Consider the following 14033-nt stretch of genomic DNA (forward strand, 5'->3'; position numbering starts at 1 on the left):
TCCAAGAGCGAAAGAGGAGCGCGCTGCGCGCCTCCGCTCAACTTTACGTGCGCGCAGCCGATATCCAATCGCGACCGTTAGCTGGGGCCGAATGCGGTGGTACCAAGGAGGAGAACAATCTGACCGACCGTGCCGGGTGATGTGAAAAGTCACAATATCACATCAAAACCAGGGATTCCAGTCGCATGCTTAGATCTGTCAATGGGATATGAGAATGACTATTCGCCAAAGGGTAAGTTAGTGTTGTTCTACACACGTCTACAGTTTAGTTTTGCCACTTAGAAAGACTTGTTATATTTGACGACGAACTGACTGCAGTCTCTGCGCTTTCCTGTTCCTATCTCAAAATGGCGGAGAGGCCGACAGCTAAGCTAAGCTAAGTGGCAAAGTTGGCATTCACAAGAGCATCGATCGAAAAAACTGAACGTCTAGATAATGTAATTATTATTTAACAACGCTGAGCGTATGTCGTCATCGCAAACCCAGCTCGGCACTTCCCGGTCAATGTGTGATGTGTAGGTTACCACTTGTTGTGAGCCCAACTGAACATTTGGCGTGAGACGTTAGCGACGTCTATTTATGGAAATGCTCTAACGTGGTGCGTTAGCCGGCGAAGCTAACGGAGGGACTGGCAGCCTGCTGCCGGTTTATATTGCCCGTTGCAAATATTATGATGTTGCTTGAAAATGCATGATTCCAATGCTCCATTTTGTATTTGCGAGGTTCACCGTGTTTGTTGTGGAAAAGCTAGCTACGTATGTGAACGAATGACGTTATACTATAACAGTAATGGTAACAGTAACATTACTGTGGAAGAGCTGCTAATAGCCCGACAATCAAACTTGGTTTACATATTCTGTCCACCCTTTACTTGTAACAAATTACTATTATTTTATGTTTCGCATGGGAGTGTAGTGCTCAGCTGGTAAGCGTACTTGTTGTCCCAGACCAACGCCCTTCGTGTGTTTTGGTCGCGTGGCTGTGGTATAAATCTAGTCTGCTCAAACTGACAGCTACGTTGTCGTGCTAAGCTAACGTTAGCTTGAAAGGGCGTTGCTGAGCCATTGCTGCAACTTTGCCCTTGTGGCCATAGACGCCTGAAAAGACGTCACTCGAGCCTGATATTTTGAACCGAGAAACGTTACTGTTCTCTAAAAAATATGAAAGCAGCTTTTAGACAATTTGGGTTGTTTTCACGAATAACGCAAACTCCCTAAAGGCATTGTATCCGTAGGTTTGAGGAATCCCAATCAGGGTGGAGACTAAAAAGGGACCAGAAATACTGATAATCAACAAAGCTGTACATAGTTCAAGTAAGATGTATTTAACTGTCTGAGCTGAATTTCACTAACCAATTGAATGCCATAGTAATTGTCCAGTGGCTGCTGTTGCATGGCATTACATGTGAGGGTCTACGTCTGTAGAAAAGGTTATGAGCCTCTTAGGATGTTAAGATATGTTTGAACTCATCCTGTATTCCTTTTCTCCTTTTTGTATGAGAAGCTCCTCACTTATAAAGTGCACAACTTATTAATTAGGTGAACATCAAAGATGTCTTCTGTTTTGACATTCTATCAAACTTGTTTTGATATCCTATTAGTCTTAAGTATTGGACTGTTGGCATTAATAACATGTATGCTATGTTTTAGATAAAGGTTGAGTAACTTGTGTGTTTTTATTGTAGGTAAGTAGACTCATATTGCAATAAATCCTGCTATGGAGAGAGACATCACTGATTAATACTAATGTAATGATGTATGTAGGCTGCTAGTTTAAGTAAAACATAATTTTCCTTGGTGTTTGATTTCTAATCAAACATTGCCTTGTGATTCAGTTTGTGACAGCAGGGCCTTGTTTAGCCTGAAGGTCACCCGTAAGGAAGCATGATGACTGAAGCTGTATATTTCACCAGAATGTAGGCTTGTGGCTGGTTTCATTGCCTTTTAGTTCTGTTTGATTAACAGTTGGTATAGACTAAATGATTTATTAAAATGTATTATTGGTATGTGTTCTTGACGAAGTGTCCATCTGAAGGAAGGCAGGAAGTAACTCTTCATAGACCACCATCATGATCAAAAAGCATGGCGGCCTACCCTGTCGATGAAGTCAAATTGTCCTCATGTCATATAAGGATCACACTATTACATTTAAGAAATTAATTCCTACTTAGAGAATACTGCATTCAAGATTTTAAAAAGTATTGTTTATTTGGAAAAGAGGTAAAGTATGAGTCACATCATATAGTCGTAATCTAATATGGTAGCCTAAATGGTGCTTAGTCAGGTCGTCTGTTCACCTTTTTTCTATTTCACAAGAAGACATATTATGGTAACATTTGGTAGTTCTTGAGAGATTGGAACAATGTTCAAGTTGTTACATCTGTGTGATTATGAGAAAATGCAGACATATGTGAGGCTATGCCTTTTTTAATGCCATCTCAATATTCTGCGGTGGCAGGTAAAAGAAATACATCTGCAACTTACCTGAATGATATGTCTTCTAATATATTCACATACAACAGGAGGAACACTATCTTTTCCCCTCTGTTTTGTTTACAATTTCAGCTTGGTCATGGTACCACAGCTGTAGGCGGTTCAATTCAGTATCTTCCCTCAGGATTCTTCCCTTTTTATTGTGATCAGAGATCAGAGACCCATTAGTTGTGTGGTATACTCTTCCTTCAACAATGCAATCATTTTATAGCTGGTCTATTATGTAAAGACTTGACGCTATTTAAAAAACTTTTTGGGCACTCATTTTAACTGAAGATTAATTAAAGTGAAATAAAGCTTTACTGACTGTTGTTTTTAGTTGATATTCAGTTAAATAATGCAATCAAAAGTTTAGCATTAATGCTTTATTTTTGCCCATCCTTAATAATTTTAGACCGTGAAAAACAAATCCTTGTTGAGATGGACTGGAGGAGCGCTAGTAATGCTGGCAGCATCACTAAGATGCAGAAGTTTTATTCACTTACATTATGATGTGTTCAAGCTTTGATCGTTGAAAACAAGTACTGGGTGAAGGAAAATCACAGCAACATAAAAAAGATATTAGAAATGAACCGGTTTAACTTCATACCACAATAAAATTACAATATTTTATTTCCTAATCATTTTAAATTTCTTATGAAGAAAAAAAAACTGTTTCCACTGACTTCAGAGCAGTTGAATTTTTTTTTTGGGACTGTGGTGAAAAAAGATGGACTGGAGCCTTGCTATTATGACAAAACATAATCATAAACGTGATCTGTGTCTGCAAATCTACTATAGATCATCAGTGATTGTCAATCGTATCATTGGCAAAAAAGCGTGATCAGGAGATCTCTAAATGTTATATTTGCTCTTTTTGTGCTGATCCAGATTGTGAGTCCAATCTCTGATCTGTTGAGCTCCAAAAAATTGTCCATAATACATCGGTTACAATGATTTGTTTAAATCTGACGTAAACAAACCTGTTGGTCTCTTATCAGCAAAGATCAATGTACTAAACAACTAAAATTAAGCTTGTTTGCTGTTGACTTTGCAAGATAATGTATCAGCAAAATATTGTTTGTGATGTAAAAGGAGCATCTACAAGTGTTTCTGAAGTTCCCAACAACTTTAACAGAAACGTGTCTTCTCTCTAGCTGATTGTTTTAGCCTACAACAAGTTTAGTTGATTACTCCCTGTTAAACTTTAATTCATAACATATTATCAATTATCTAAGCTCATCAATTGTATTTTTTGTAACTTACTTTATAACAGGACCTTTGATATTAGATTAGGTGGCTCATGGTGCATAAGGCGTGTTAAATTTTGTAGGCTAGTCTGTTATTTCAGTGTGCCATTTTAGGTACATTTAGGTATCTCTGGCAGATCCCCATTGATAAAGGACTCTCATTGGGATTTGGGACCTTTTAGACTAATTATTAATGACCAGGGTAGTTCTTTGAGCATGGGCCTGTTATCTGTTAAAATCTTAACTGAAACAGATTTGCCATGTTATTTTCCCAATATGACCGTTTTCAAAACCAACCTTTTTTTGTATCTATGTTGGGGATCAAGCTAACAACGCTTCTTTTGTTGATACAATTCAAGTTAAATCGCTAAGTCAGAAAAGTACACAAAACGGAAACATAAAAGTAGCAAATTCTCAAATTTTAGTAGCTTTCATCTTCCTTCATAAGTGACTTAAATAGGTATTTAGTTACAAATAGTTAGAAATAATTTTTTATAAACCATCTTTCATGGTTGAACTTCTGACCACTTACTCTTCATACTAACTTAATACTGAAATAATAGAACTTATCTTGAGGTTGAAGTCTTAAGGCAAAAACATATTCATGTTGCCTTATCTCATGTGTGTGTCCACACACATGAGATAAGGCATATGTATTGTATAATTTTTTGTATATTGTATAATATAACAAACCTTTTGGTTGTCCTCCTTCAGTATATTCTGTCCACTAATTTCTTCAAAGCAATCGATTTATTAAAATAAATTCAGTGTTTCGTTGATCACACAGGTTGTAACAAATCCCCCCCTACATTACTACCTTTTGATAAGCATTATGCATGGAGGACCTTGAACACTTCCTCTTTTATTTATGACTGATCATGTTCTCACTGTGTTCCACTGAGCCTAGATAACTACATTTGCCTTTCAATGCAATAGTTGGAGGACTTTTGCAAGGCTTTTCTTACTTTTTCACTGGCTGAAACCAGGCTCATACAGCCACTTGTTTATTTATGTGTTCCTTTTTCTAACATGTATCTCATACAATTGCTGGTGAAGCTCAACAGTCTCAGACGGCCTCAGAAGCTACAGAGATTGTCTTTGTTATATAATAGCTTGGAGGTTGGTCTATTTAGCCCTAAAAATTAAATGATTAGCTTGGTCTTGTCCGCTCAGCGTGCTCATCATGTAGGAAAGAAGATTTCTTTCTTGGTGGTGTTGTTTGCTGCGACTGCAGTTCTTTTACGGAAGACAAATACTTAAGTACTTATCTGTGAAATAGAAATATGTGCAGAAAACAGAAGTGGCAACTTTTAGAAACGAGGAAATGGACAAGAACAATGCACCAGACAACAAATTAGACAAGGACAGCATGCTGTCAAGGTCCCCTGTCTGTGTTGGGGGTTAATCCTGTTAGACGCTGTCCAAGACCTCCCTTACATTGCACTGCCAGCTATATAGAGGACTTGTGGTCTCTATCACTTAGACACACGCACGCACACACTAGGTTGTCTAGCCACTAAGCAGCTTAGTGCTATTGTGGCCCCAGGTACCAGCAGTGTTGAAGCTCAGGAAGTGAATAGTCTCAAGAGCTTCACAATCACCAAGTGGTGTTTTTTAATTTGTCGTTGGTGCTGATGATCTGTGCTCTTCTATTACAATGGTCACATTGTCCCAAAATGGTTATTACAAAATGTTCCTCTGCTTATGCAACATCCAGACATTCAGATCAGATGTGCAAAAAGAAGAGAGTTGCTTGTCCAGTTTTTAAGTTCCAGAACGAATATATTTTCTTAGTATAAATTATATTGTAATAATGTGAACAGTAAATTGGTGTAATGTAGTGAAGTTAGTGGCAGCATTGAAAGTTCTAAGGGGAAATAGCCCCCAAGATGTTTTTCCCACTTCCCATTCTATTGTTTCCATTTTAAATAACTTCTATGTAACCTAAATACATGTAACTGTCAATCTAATGTACTATTTTCTCTTTATATCATAAAGTGTGTGTGTGTGTGTGTGTGTGTGTGTGTGTGTGTGTGTGTGTGTGTGTGTGTGTGTGTGTGTGTGTGTGTGTGTGTGTGTGTGTGTGTGTGTGTGTGAGAGAGAATATGCTCTATGTATTGCGTTTTGCTGGCCATCAGTTATTGTTTTTTAACCACTTCTCCGTTCTTTCTTCATCAGGTGATGAATTGTTGAGTAAGATTGAGGCTGATTATCCGTGGTGCCTTGACTCAACAGTTGATTGCCAGCAGCATCTCCAGTTCACCTCCCTTTTTGTGGCACTTTTTTCAACACCTCAGAGTCTCTGAAGGAAGAACATAATTGAGGGATCAGACGCCTCCCCAACGCACACTTCCCAGCCAAAGTCCCCCTGAACATCACCTCAACTCCCCCAGGAGGGAGAGAACAGCAGCCACCATGGTGCTGTCACAGAGACAAAGAGATGAACTGTGAGTTCCTGGATATAAATATTTGTGTGCAGGCTCATTACACATGCAAACAAGAACAGACATGTAGACAAACACACATACAACGCTCATGAATAGTTGCAGTTGAATTAAATTGTGTGTACATGTCGGCTTTTTAGCAATACCTCGAAGTTCTACCACAAGCATAGATGTATGACAGATGGTGATCAGTGGACTATGTTTAGCTGTTTAGGCTCAATAAAGACGAGGTTAATGCAGATGTTTTGAGAAAGTGCCTACCTTTTTACAGGAATGTGTAATCATTAAGGAAATGTGGAGAGATGTGAGCTCCAAGGTGCTTCAGTTGACAGCTACTTGGTGAATATTTCATAGCCCACCAGACGGGGGCAAAGAGGGGGACGGGGGAGGAGGAGTGTGCCTGGCGAATGATTCGATTTATGCACCCCGTTTCAATACACCCCAGTCCAGACAGCACAAAACAGAAGGCATTTTATATTATTATAATGTTGTCACCCTTATTGATCAAGCAAATCTGAATTGTTAAGGTTCTGATGAGTTCAACAAAGGATTTCATTTGGAGAATTTAGGGGAAATCCTTTTGTCGGTGATGGTCCAATCTTCAAACTGTCTTCTCAGGGTTACAATTCTAAGCCGTTCAAAGTGGCCCCGAAGCTGCAGCCTAAATTTAGCAGCGTTACTCATGAAATATTCACCCTTCTTCTCATGAAAGAGCTGTCCCACTCATTTATATTACTTAGTTTGTACGTCTGTGTGTATTTGTGTGCAAGTCTCTAGTTGTCTTTAAGGGTGTGTTTCCATGAGATTTCCCTATCCTTATGTTGTCCATAATCAGTCCAGTTTTTCTTCACTGAAGAATTGTAGTTTCTTATGGCACATTCTCAAATTTGCTGACATTAAAGGTGGAGCTGTGAAACCTGAATTCCATTGCTCCCGTCTGTTAAACAGGGTGCGGTCTTCTCTCTTTTAAAGAGGAGCCATCATTTTTGCTACGGTGGAGCTCATTTTTAATAAAGGAACAACGTCACTTTTATTTTATTGGTTAGGGTCATTCATTTTTAACATTAAGAAATGTAATTGCACTACTTCTGATCATTTAAGATTGGTAGAGGATATATGCTGACATCTATGAAAACCAAATCTGTGATTGATGAACAGTTAACGCCTGAAAATTGTCAAAAGTATGCTTTATTCCACTTTTTCACAGAAACCGGGCTATAGCTGACTATCTCCGTTCCAATGGATACGAGGAGGCATATTCCACCTTTAAGAAAGAGGCTGAGTTGGATATGGTAAGGAGAGACAGTTCCACAAAAATGTAAAAACAGATGACAATATAAACGTGGACATACATTTTTACCAAAAAGAATGTGGATCACATTCTCAGTGTCTTCTTTTCTCTATAGAATGAAGAGATAGATAAAAAGTATGCAGGCCTTTTGGAAAAGAAATGGACCTCAGTTATCAGATTACAGAAGAAGGTAAGCAATATTTGTGTCCTATCTCAGTGTATTTTACATTTGCTTGAGTTGTTTGATACATGCTGTAAACCTACCTTGTTGATGCAAAAACAACTTTATGTCATCGTTTTGAAAATCTACACCACTAGATGGACGGCAAGATCTTATACAATTGTTCCCAGTCTTCTAACTTCTTCTTCGCAACACTCTGCCACAGGTGATGGAGCTGGAATCTAAGTTGAATGAGGCAAAGGAGGAGATGACACATGGTGGTGGACCTGTGGGTCAGAAGAGAGACCCCAAAGAGTGGATCCCCCGTCCCCCAGAGAGATACGCCCTGAGCGGGCACCGCGCTCCGGTCACACGTGTCATATTCCACCCTGTCTTCTCTGTCATGGTCACAGCCTCCGAGGATGCTACTATCAAGGTGCGTGTGTGTAGAAATAAGGTTTACACACTAAACTAACAAAAAATGTTATCAACACCATTCAATCTATTTCAATGCAGTTTGTATCAGTGAAACCTCCAGATTGAGCAATACCTGTTGACTGGGTTTTGTTTTTGGGTTGTTTGTATGAGATTGTGTTGCATTGAGCTTTGTGTGCCTGTATTGCAACTAGCAACTCTCTAATGTATCACAGTCAAAGTACACTGAGATAAATTATATTGCATTACGTGATAAAGAAATATTTATTATGAAAACATGTATTTTAAAGTTTAAGAAAACTCGGGGGAAAGCCCAATCGTGACCTACATCAATGGTACTCTCAAAAGACTATATTTCATTCAGCAATTTCCAGAACAACGATATGTTATGCTTTAATGTGCTTATTAAAAGGTCCCGTTTGTACTCTAGAACTCTTTTTGCTTTTGTTATGTTCCGATTATGTAATGTCTTTGAGATATCGTTTCTAAGGAGAGCACCACTTTGAAAATGTGTCTCCACCAGAAGTATTGAAGTGATGGCTGCATGCAGCAGCATTTGTAAGCAAAATCATTGAGCGGTTCAGTGCACCACAACATAGCCTCTGCAGCTCTGACCCTTTTAGATCAAAGCTGTACTGCAGATCTGAGGCTGTTCTGCCTTTTCATCCTCAGTGCTTCTGCTTTACCACACGTTTTACTCCCTGCCTCCTCCCTTTATCATCCTCTCCCCCCGGCTTCCCCTCCTTCCTCACTGTTTCTTTTTTCTGCTTTGTCACTAATCGTCTATGTGGAGGTGGACTGATGCTTGTGTTGTCAGAGCAACACTCCCAGAGCACAGCACCTTGGGAAACATGCAAATCTGTTTCTCTTTCAACTCCGCCGCCTTCTTTCCTTGTCGGCAACTATTTATATGTTTTGTTAAATTTATAAAATGGGATATTTAGCTGAAAGGATATTCTCAACCATTTAAACTGTGTTTACACAGTTTAACCTAAAAAACACTCCATTCTGCCTGTTGAATTAGACAAAAAAAAACATTTGGCATCTAATTTTACAGCCATTAAAAACGTGACCAATCTCTCAATTTGACTTGATTTGAGACTTGACATTCAATTATGTCAGTATAGCATTTTCTTTATATTTCTTTTTACGTTGAGCCCACTAGACTTAATTAAAGTTACCCAAATCAGCAATGTCATAGTCACATCTGCTTTTAGGTAAGATATATACATCTGTGTATTGATTGTGTGAGCCTGAAGTGCCTCCTTGACTGACTATGGCACACCCTGATTTTAGGTGTGGGACTATGAGGCAGGGGATTTTGAGCGAACCTTGAAGGGCCACACGGATTCTGTGCAGGACATCTCCTTTGACCAGACGGGAAAGTTGCTGGCTTCGTGTTCAGCTGACATGAGCATCAAACTTTGGGACTTTCAGGGGTTTGAGTGCATTCGAACAATGCATGGTAAGAGATATTTCCAGAAATAACAAACGGGAGCACCTGTAGAAGTGCTGCAGCGACTATAGAAGCACAACTTTTGTTCAGTGAAATTTAGAAATATTACATTTTATTTACTACCTAATTAACATGTTTGACATAGGCTGCACCTGTGATACACTTGGTTGAGTTGTGCAGGAAGTTAGTATGTCAGATTATTTAAACAAAGCCCATCGTTTTAGTAGGGGCCAACAACAGTTTAATTAAAAAGAGTTAAAACAATTTTTCCCGATTCAGGGTTTTAGTACATTTCAGTCTCCAAATGATTAAGTTTTATTTTAGAAATTGCTTTTTGACACTTTTCTGACTTGGCGGCTCAAGTATTGAGATGAACTCTGGCCATTTGCACAACTAAACTCTTGACTGTCTCATCCAGGCCACGATCACAATGTGTCGTCTGTAGCCATCATGCCAAATGGTGACCACATAGTGTCGGCCTCCAGAGACAAGAGCATCAAGATGTGGGAGGTGGCCACTGGGTAATTTAGCTGGATTCTGGTTTGAACTTTCACTATCACTAACTCTTTAGAAAGATATATTTTGAGAATGTTTGTTTTTTTTTGTTTTTTTTAGTAGTCACATATTTTCTATAGTCCATCACTGCTTTTGAATTCCCTGATAATATTGCATGAGTTCACAATTAATTTTTGCTAAATTCTGCTCATAATTTAACTTAATAATATTTACGCCTACAGATACTGCGTGAAGACATTTACAGGCCACAGGGAATGGGTGAGGATGGTGCGTCCCAACCAGGACGGCTCGTTGATTGCCAGCTGCTCCAACGACCAGACGGTGCGTGTCTGGGTGGTCGCCTCGAAAGAGTGCAAAGCTGAGTTGCGGGAGCATGAACATGTGGTAGAGTGTATCGCTTGGGCCCCTGACAGCGCTCACCCCACCATCCTGGAAGCCACAGGCTCAGAGGTATGTACAGCTGTTGCAGGATCTAATATTTACCTACAGAGGATGTTTGTGTATGTTTGGTTCAGCTGGAGGGTTTCCTAATTATTTATACCGTATACAGCGTGAGTAATGAATGCCTCATAAGACATTAATGCACCTTTTTATTAAATGGAGCTGTAAAGCTCTTTTACACTGAAGCCATTGAGTTGTTTGTGTGCAGATGGGTTATTTAGATAGTAACTGAGTTCATCCCTAAAAGATTAAATGCAGTCAGTCTTTCAGACTCAGCAGGTCTTAGCAATTGGTCAGATTTTCACATCACGGAACATAGTTGAGGAACAGCTGAGGATGTGTAAAGAATAACTCCCCAAGTACATATATGTTTTGAAAAATTCATCTAATAATGAAAATGTGTATTTGTGTAGTGCTTTAAAAGATACTTCAGACATCTGGCCTCTCTTCTGTGGCTAAAAATCATCTCCATTCCTTTAAAGCATTTTTTGATGACAAACTTTTATTTAGCCAATCTCTGTTTCTTATTTCTTACAACTTCCCTGTGTCTCTGTACTGTAGAGCAAGAAGAGTGGGAAACCTGGCCCCTTCCTTCTCTCCGGATCGAGAGATAAAAAAATTAAGATGTGGGACATCAGCATTGGCATCTGCCTTATGACTCTGGTGAGTTGTCTGATCTCTACGTCAGTCTCATGTTTGTGCTTGCTCATGAGGTGAGTGGTTGGTAATCAATCGTCTTGTGTCTTCAGGAGGGACACGACAACTGGGTGCGTGGGTTGTTGGTTCATCCTGGAGGAAGATTCATAGTGAGCTGTGCTGATGACAAAACCATTAGGATCTGGGACTACAAGAACAAACGCTGCATGAAGACCCTGTATGCCCATGAACACTTCGTTACCTCTCTGGGTAAGACACAGTGATGAATAGGATTAAAAACATCCAACGCTAGCCTGCACTGCACCTGTGAAATTACAGAACCTTAAACCCGAGCTGAAATGCTCACTTTGTACGCACATCAAACTTATTTTAGCTTGAGCTTATCTTAAACGCAGTGTACCTGAACAAATGTTTACATCTCTTGCAGATTTCCACAAGACCGCTCCCTACGTGGTGACGGGCAGTGTCGATCAGACAGTCAAAGTCTGGGAGTGCCGCTGAGACTGTCTCCATCTCTTCCCCTGTCCTGGCCCACTCCCCAATCCCAAAAGCAGCCCTTAGGTCCCACCCTATCCCGCCCCTCAGCCCTTTTCCTTCTGTCCTGACAGCCAACCCAGCCCTTACCTGTCGACACTCCAAACCATAGCTGACCATCGCGCTTCACCTTCTCCCCGTCCACTCTCCTTTCCTTCCCTCCTCCCCTACATCGGTCCAGCCCTATTAAGATGACTATTGTCCTTTTATGTAAATTATTCTGGATGTAGGGTACGCTTAATAAATGTCACGCAATTTCTGACACATAAACACACTCAAAAGAAGAGAAGTATTCCTTGCATGGTGATTCAAACAAAAAAAATGTATACTGTTAAATTTGCCGAACTTGCATACTGTTCCTGTCAGGTCAAAGGGTAAATATCCTTGTGTGCTGGCGCAGGTGGATTCCAGTTAACTGACAGTGCACGAAAACCAATGCCCCCCCCCTTGTTGAGGGGGTTTAGTTTTTGTTTTACTCCATGCTTTCATTGTTGTAGTCTGTCACTGCGTGGATGGTGATAGAGAAGGTGTGAGGAAAGTAAGCATTAAAGAAAGAATGAGTGGAAGCTGTCCGGGGGTAGATGATAACAAGTCAAAGAAAATAAGCAGGAAGCAGCTCCCTAGTCGAATCACATTAGGATCTGTGGGCGATTGCACGTGTACATGTGTGTATACTTTGAGCGTGTTTGTATATTATGACAGGAGAATCTCTCCATCGTCTCTGCTCTGATGGTCAGAGGAGAGCGAGAGGAGGCAAAGCTTCTCATCCACTGTGTTCATTCATACTACTTCATCTCTTTTAACAAACTTGCTTTCTCATAGACACTCACAGGACCTTAATGATCCCTAAGCTGCTGAGAGCACAGGCACATGCCCCATAGCAAAAGTGTGTTTTACAGAGGAAGAGTCTGCTCACCTTCTATGAGGTTTGTGTGTGTGCACGTTTGTGTGTGTGTGTATGTCGCCCCAGAGAATCGCCCAGTGCCCTCTTGCTCACTATCTCTGCCTTGTTAACCCATTGAGGGCTCCCTCACACAGGATTTTCATTCTGCTTTCTGTGGTCTCACTGCTCTCTTTACACACACATACACTCACAAATGCACATACACGCACAGTAAAGGTTGTGTATCAATATATCTGGATGTCATTGTTTGCAACATAATGAAATAAAATTCTGTAAATATAAGTTATCTATTTGTATGCTTTCTTTGATGAAAGGAGGTGAAATGAGATGAAGGAAAACTTTGTGGAGTCTGACAGAAAATGACATCCCCAAAATGTCACAGTGAGGTCAGAGACTGCAGCACATCTTTCAGTTCATCCCACATTAAATGCACCTATGCTGGCAAGGAGCTTTTGTGAATGCGGTCATATTTTATTGAGCTGGCTGTCTCCATATTCACAACCATTTTTGATCAGTGTGACTGTAAAAATGTTGGTTGTTTCTGACATTGTTTCGTGGACAAGTAGACAGTCTGTGGCTCACAATATTAAGTGTACATGTTAATAAAAGAGTTTAGTCTGGAAAAAAAAGTGGGTCATGAGAGACACTGGAAAAACCACTGCTCTAGGCAATGTATATTATTTATGTATACCTATCTGGCTCTGGTGCTGCACTATGGCCTCTTGGCATCTTTAGTTCACTTCAATCTGAGCTGGGGTCAGAAGTTGATAAAAAAAAGAACAGATCAGTCCTGACCTAGTTTTATTCATTTTTTTAATGAAAGATGAGTTGGGAGGATGTGGAGAGACTAGTATAATACGTTCTGACGTGTATTCCTCCAGTACGGCCCAGTTACTTCCATTGCAAGCTCAGACTGGAGGCAAAAAGGGACAGATCAGAAACCCCTTATCAATTATGTACGGTACCCCAGCCTACTTCTGTGTGCGCACACACACCTGCTCACTCACCCACACATCCATTACTTTTTCTCTGTGCTCTGCAGTATCCTGGCAACAGTTGCCAGGATTACAAGTGACACACCTTGCTCTGTCCTGCAGGTCTGAGAGTGGAGACACTGGAAGTGGGGAAGTAAAGAAGGATGCAGATGCCAAAATCTAAAGTTATTACAGCACAAGGTTTATGAAGTAAGACACGGTCTACAGGAACCATGTATGACGGACTGAAACTGTGAGATGTGTCTGCAGAGAAGTGGCTTCATGGGACTTAATAAAAGGATAATAAACCTGTCACGGTCTGAAACTCTGGTGTTTCTCAACAGAGGCACTGGAGTAGAAACATTGGCCTACATCTGCCAGCCACCACTCTCATGCCTTGCACACACGTTCCCCTCATGCAAGCTGAATACATCAAAACGGGGAGGAACAAGCTCACTTTCTCATTTATATTTCTTCTGGGTCACCCGTTTCTCTTCATG

General features: G+C 40.2%; 1 protein-coding gene across 2 annotated transcripts; it reads left to right on the forward strand.

The window, feature by feature from the left end:
* Nucleotides 1-70: 70 nt before the first annotated feature.
* LOC137802157 (lissencephaly-1 homolog A-like) lies at nucleotides 71-12845 on the forward strand. 2 transcript variants are annotated; one of them, XM_068599777.1, is made up of 11 exons: nucleotides 71-232; nucleotides 5900-6168; nucleotides 7373-7457; nucleotides 7572-7646; nucleotides 7843-8052; nucleotides 9348-9516; nucleotides 9926-10028; nucleotides 10245-10473; nucleotides 11026-11127; nucleotides 11214-11370; nucleotides 11549-12845. In XM_068599777.1, exons 2-11 carry the CDS (start codon nucleotides 6137-6139, stop codon nucleotides 11620-11622), a joined length of 1236 nt encoding a protein of 411 aa, XP_068455878.1. In that variant the 5' UTR covers nucleotides 71-232; nucleotides 5900-6136; the 3' UTR covers nucleotides 11623-12845. The 2 variants fall into 2 exon arrangements, with proteins under 2 accessions (XP_068455878.1, XP_068455879.1); XM_068599778.1 differs by having other exon boundaries at nucleotides 6019-6168.
* The last annotated feature ends 1188 nt before the right edge of the window (nucleotides 12846-14033 follow it).

Source organism: Clinocottus analis, unplaced genomic scaffold (genome assembly GCF_023055335.1).
Source record: "Clinocottus analis isolate CAN_PGR_092001 unplaced genomic scaffold, fCliAna1.0.p SCAF_5, whole genome shotgun sequence".
NCBI lineage: Eukaryota > Metazoa > Chordata > Actinopteri > Perciformes > Cottidae > Clinocottus > Clinocottus analis.

What these genes read in the sequence shown, in the direction of transcription:
- LOC137802157 (XM_068599777.1), top strand. Translation starts at nt 6,137, where the DNA reads ATGGTGCTGTCACAGAGACAAAGAGATGAACT. An exon ending in GTGCATTCGAACAATGCATG is followed by an intron (nt 9,517 to 9,925) that starts GTAAGAGATATT and finishes TGTCTCATCCAG; the next exon opens with GCCACGATCACAATGTGTCG. An exon ending in TGGAAGCCACAGGCTCAGAG is followed by an intron (nt 10,474 to 11,025) that starts GTATGTACAGCT and finishes TCTGTACTGTAG; the next exon opens with AGCAAGAAGAGTGGGAAACC.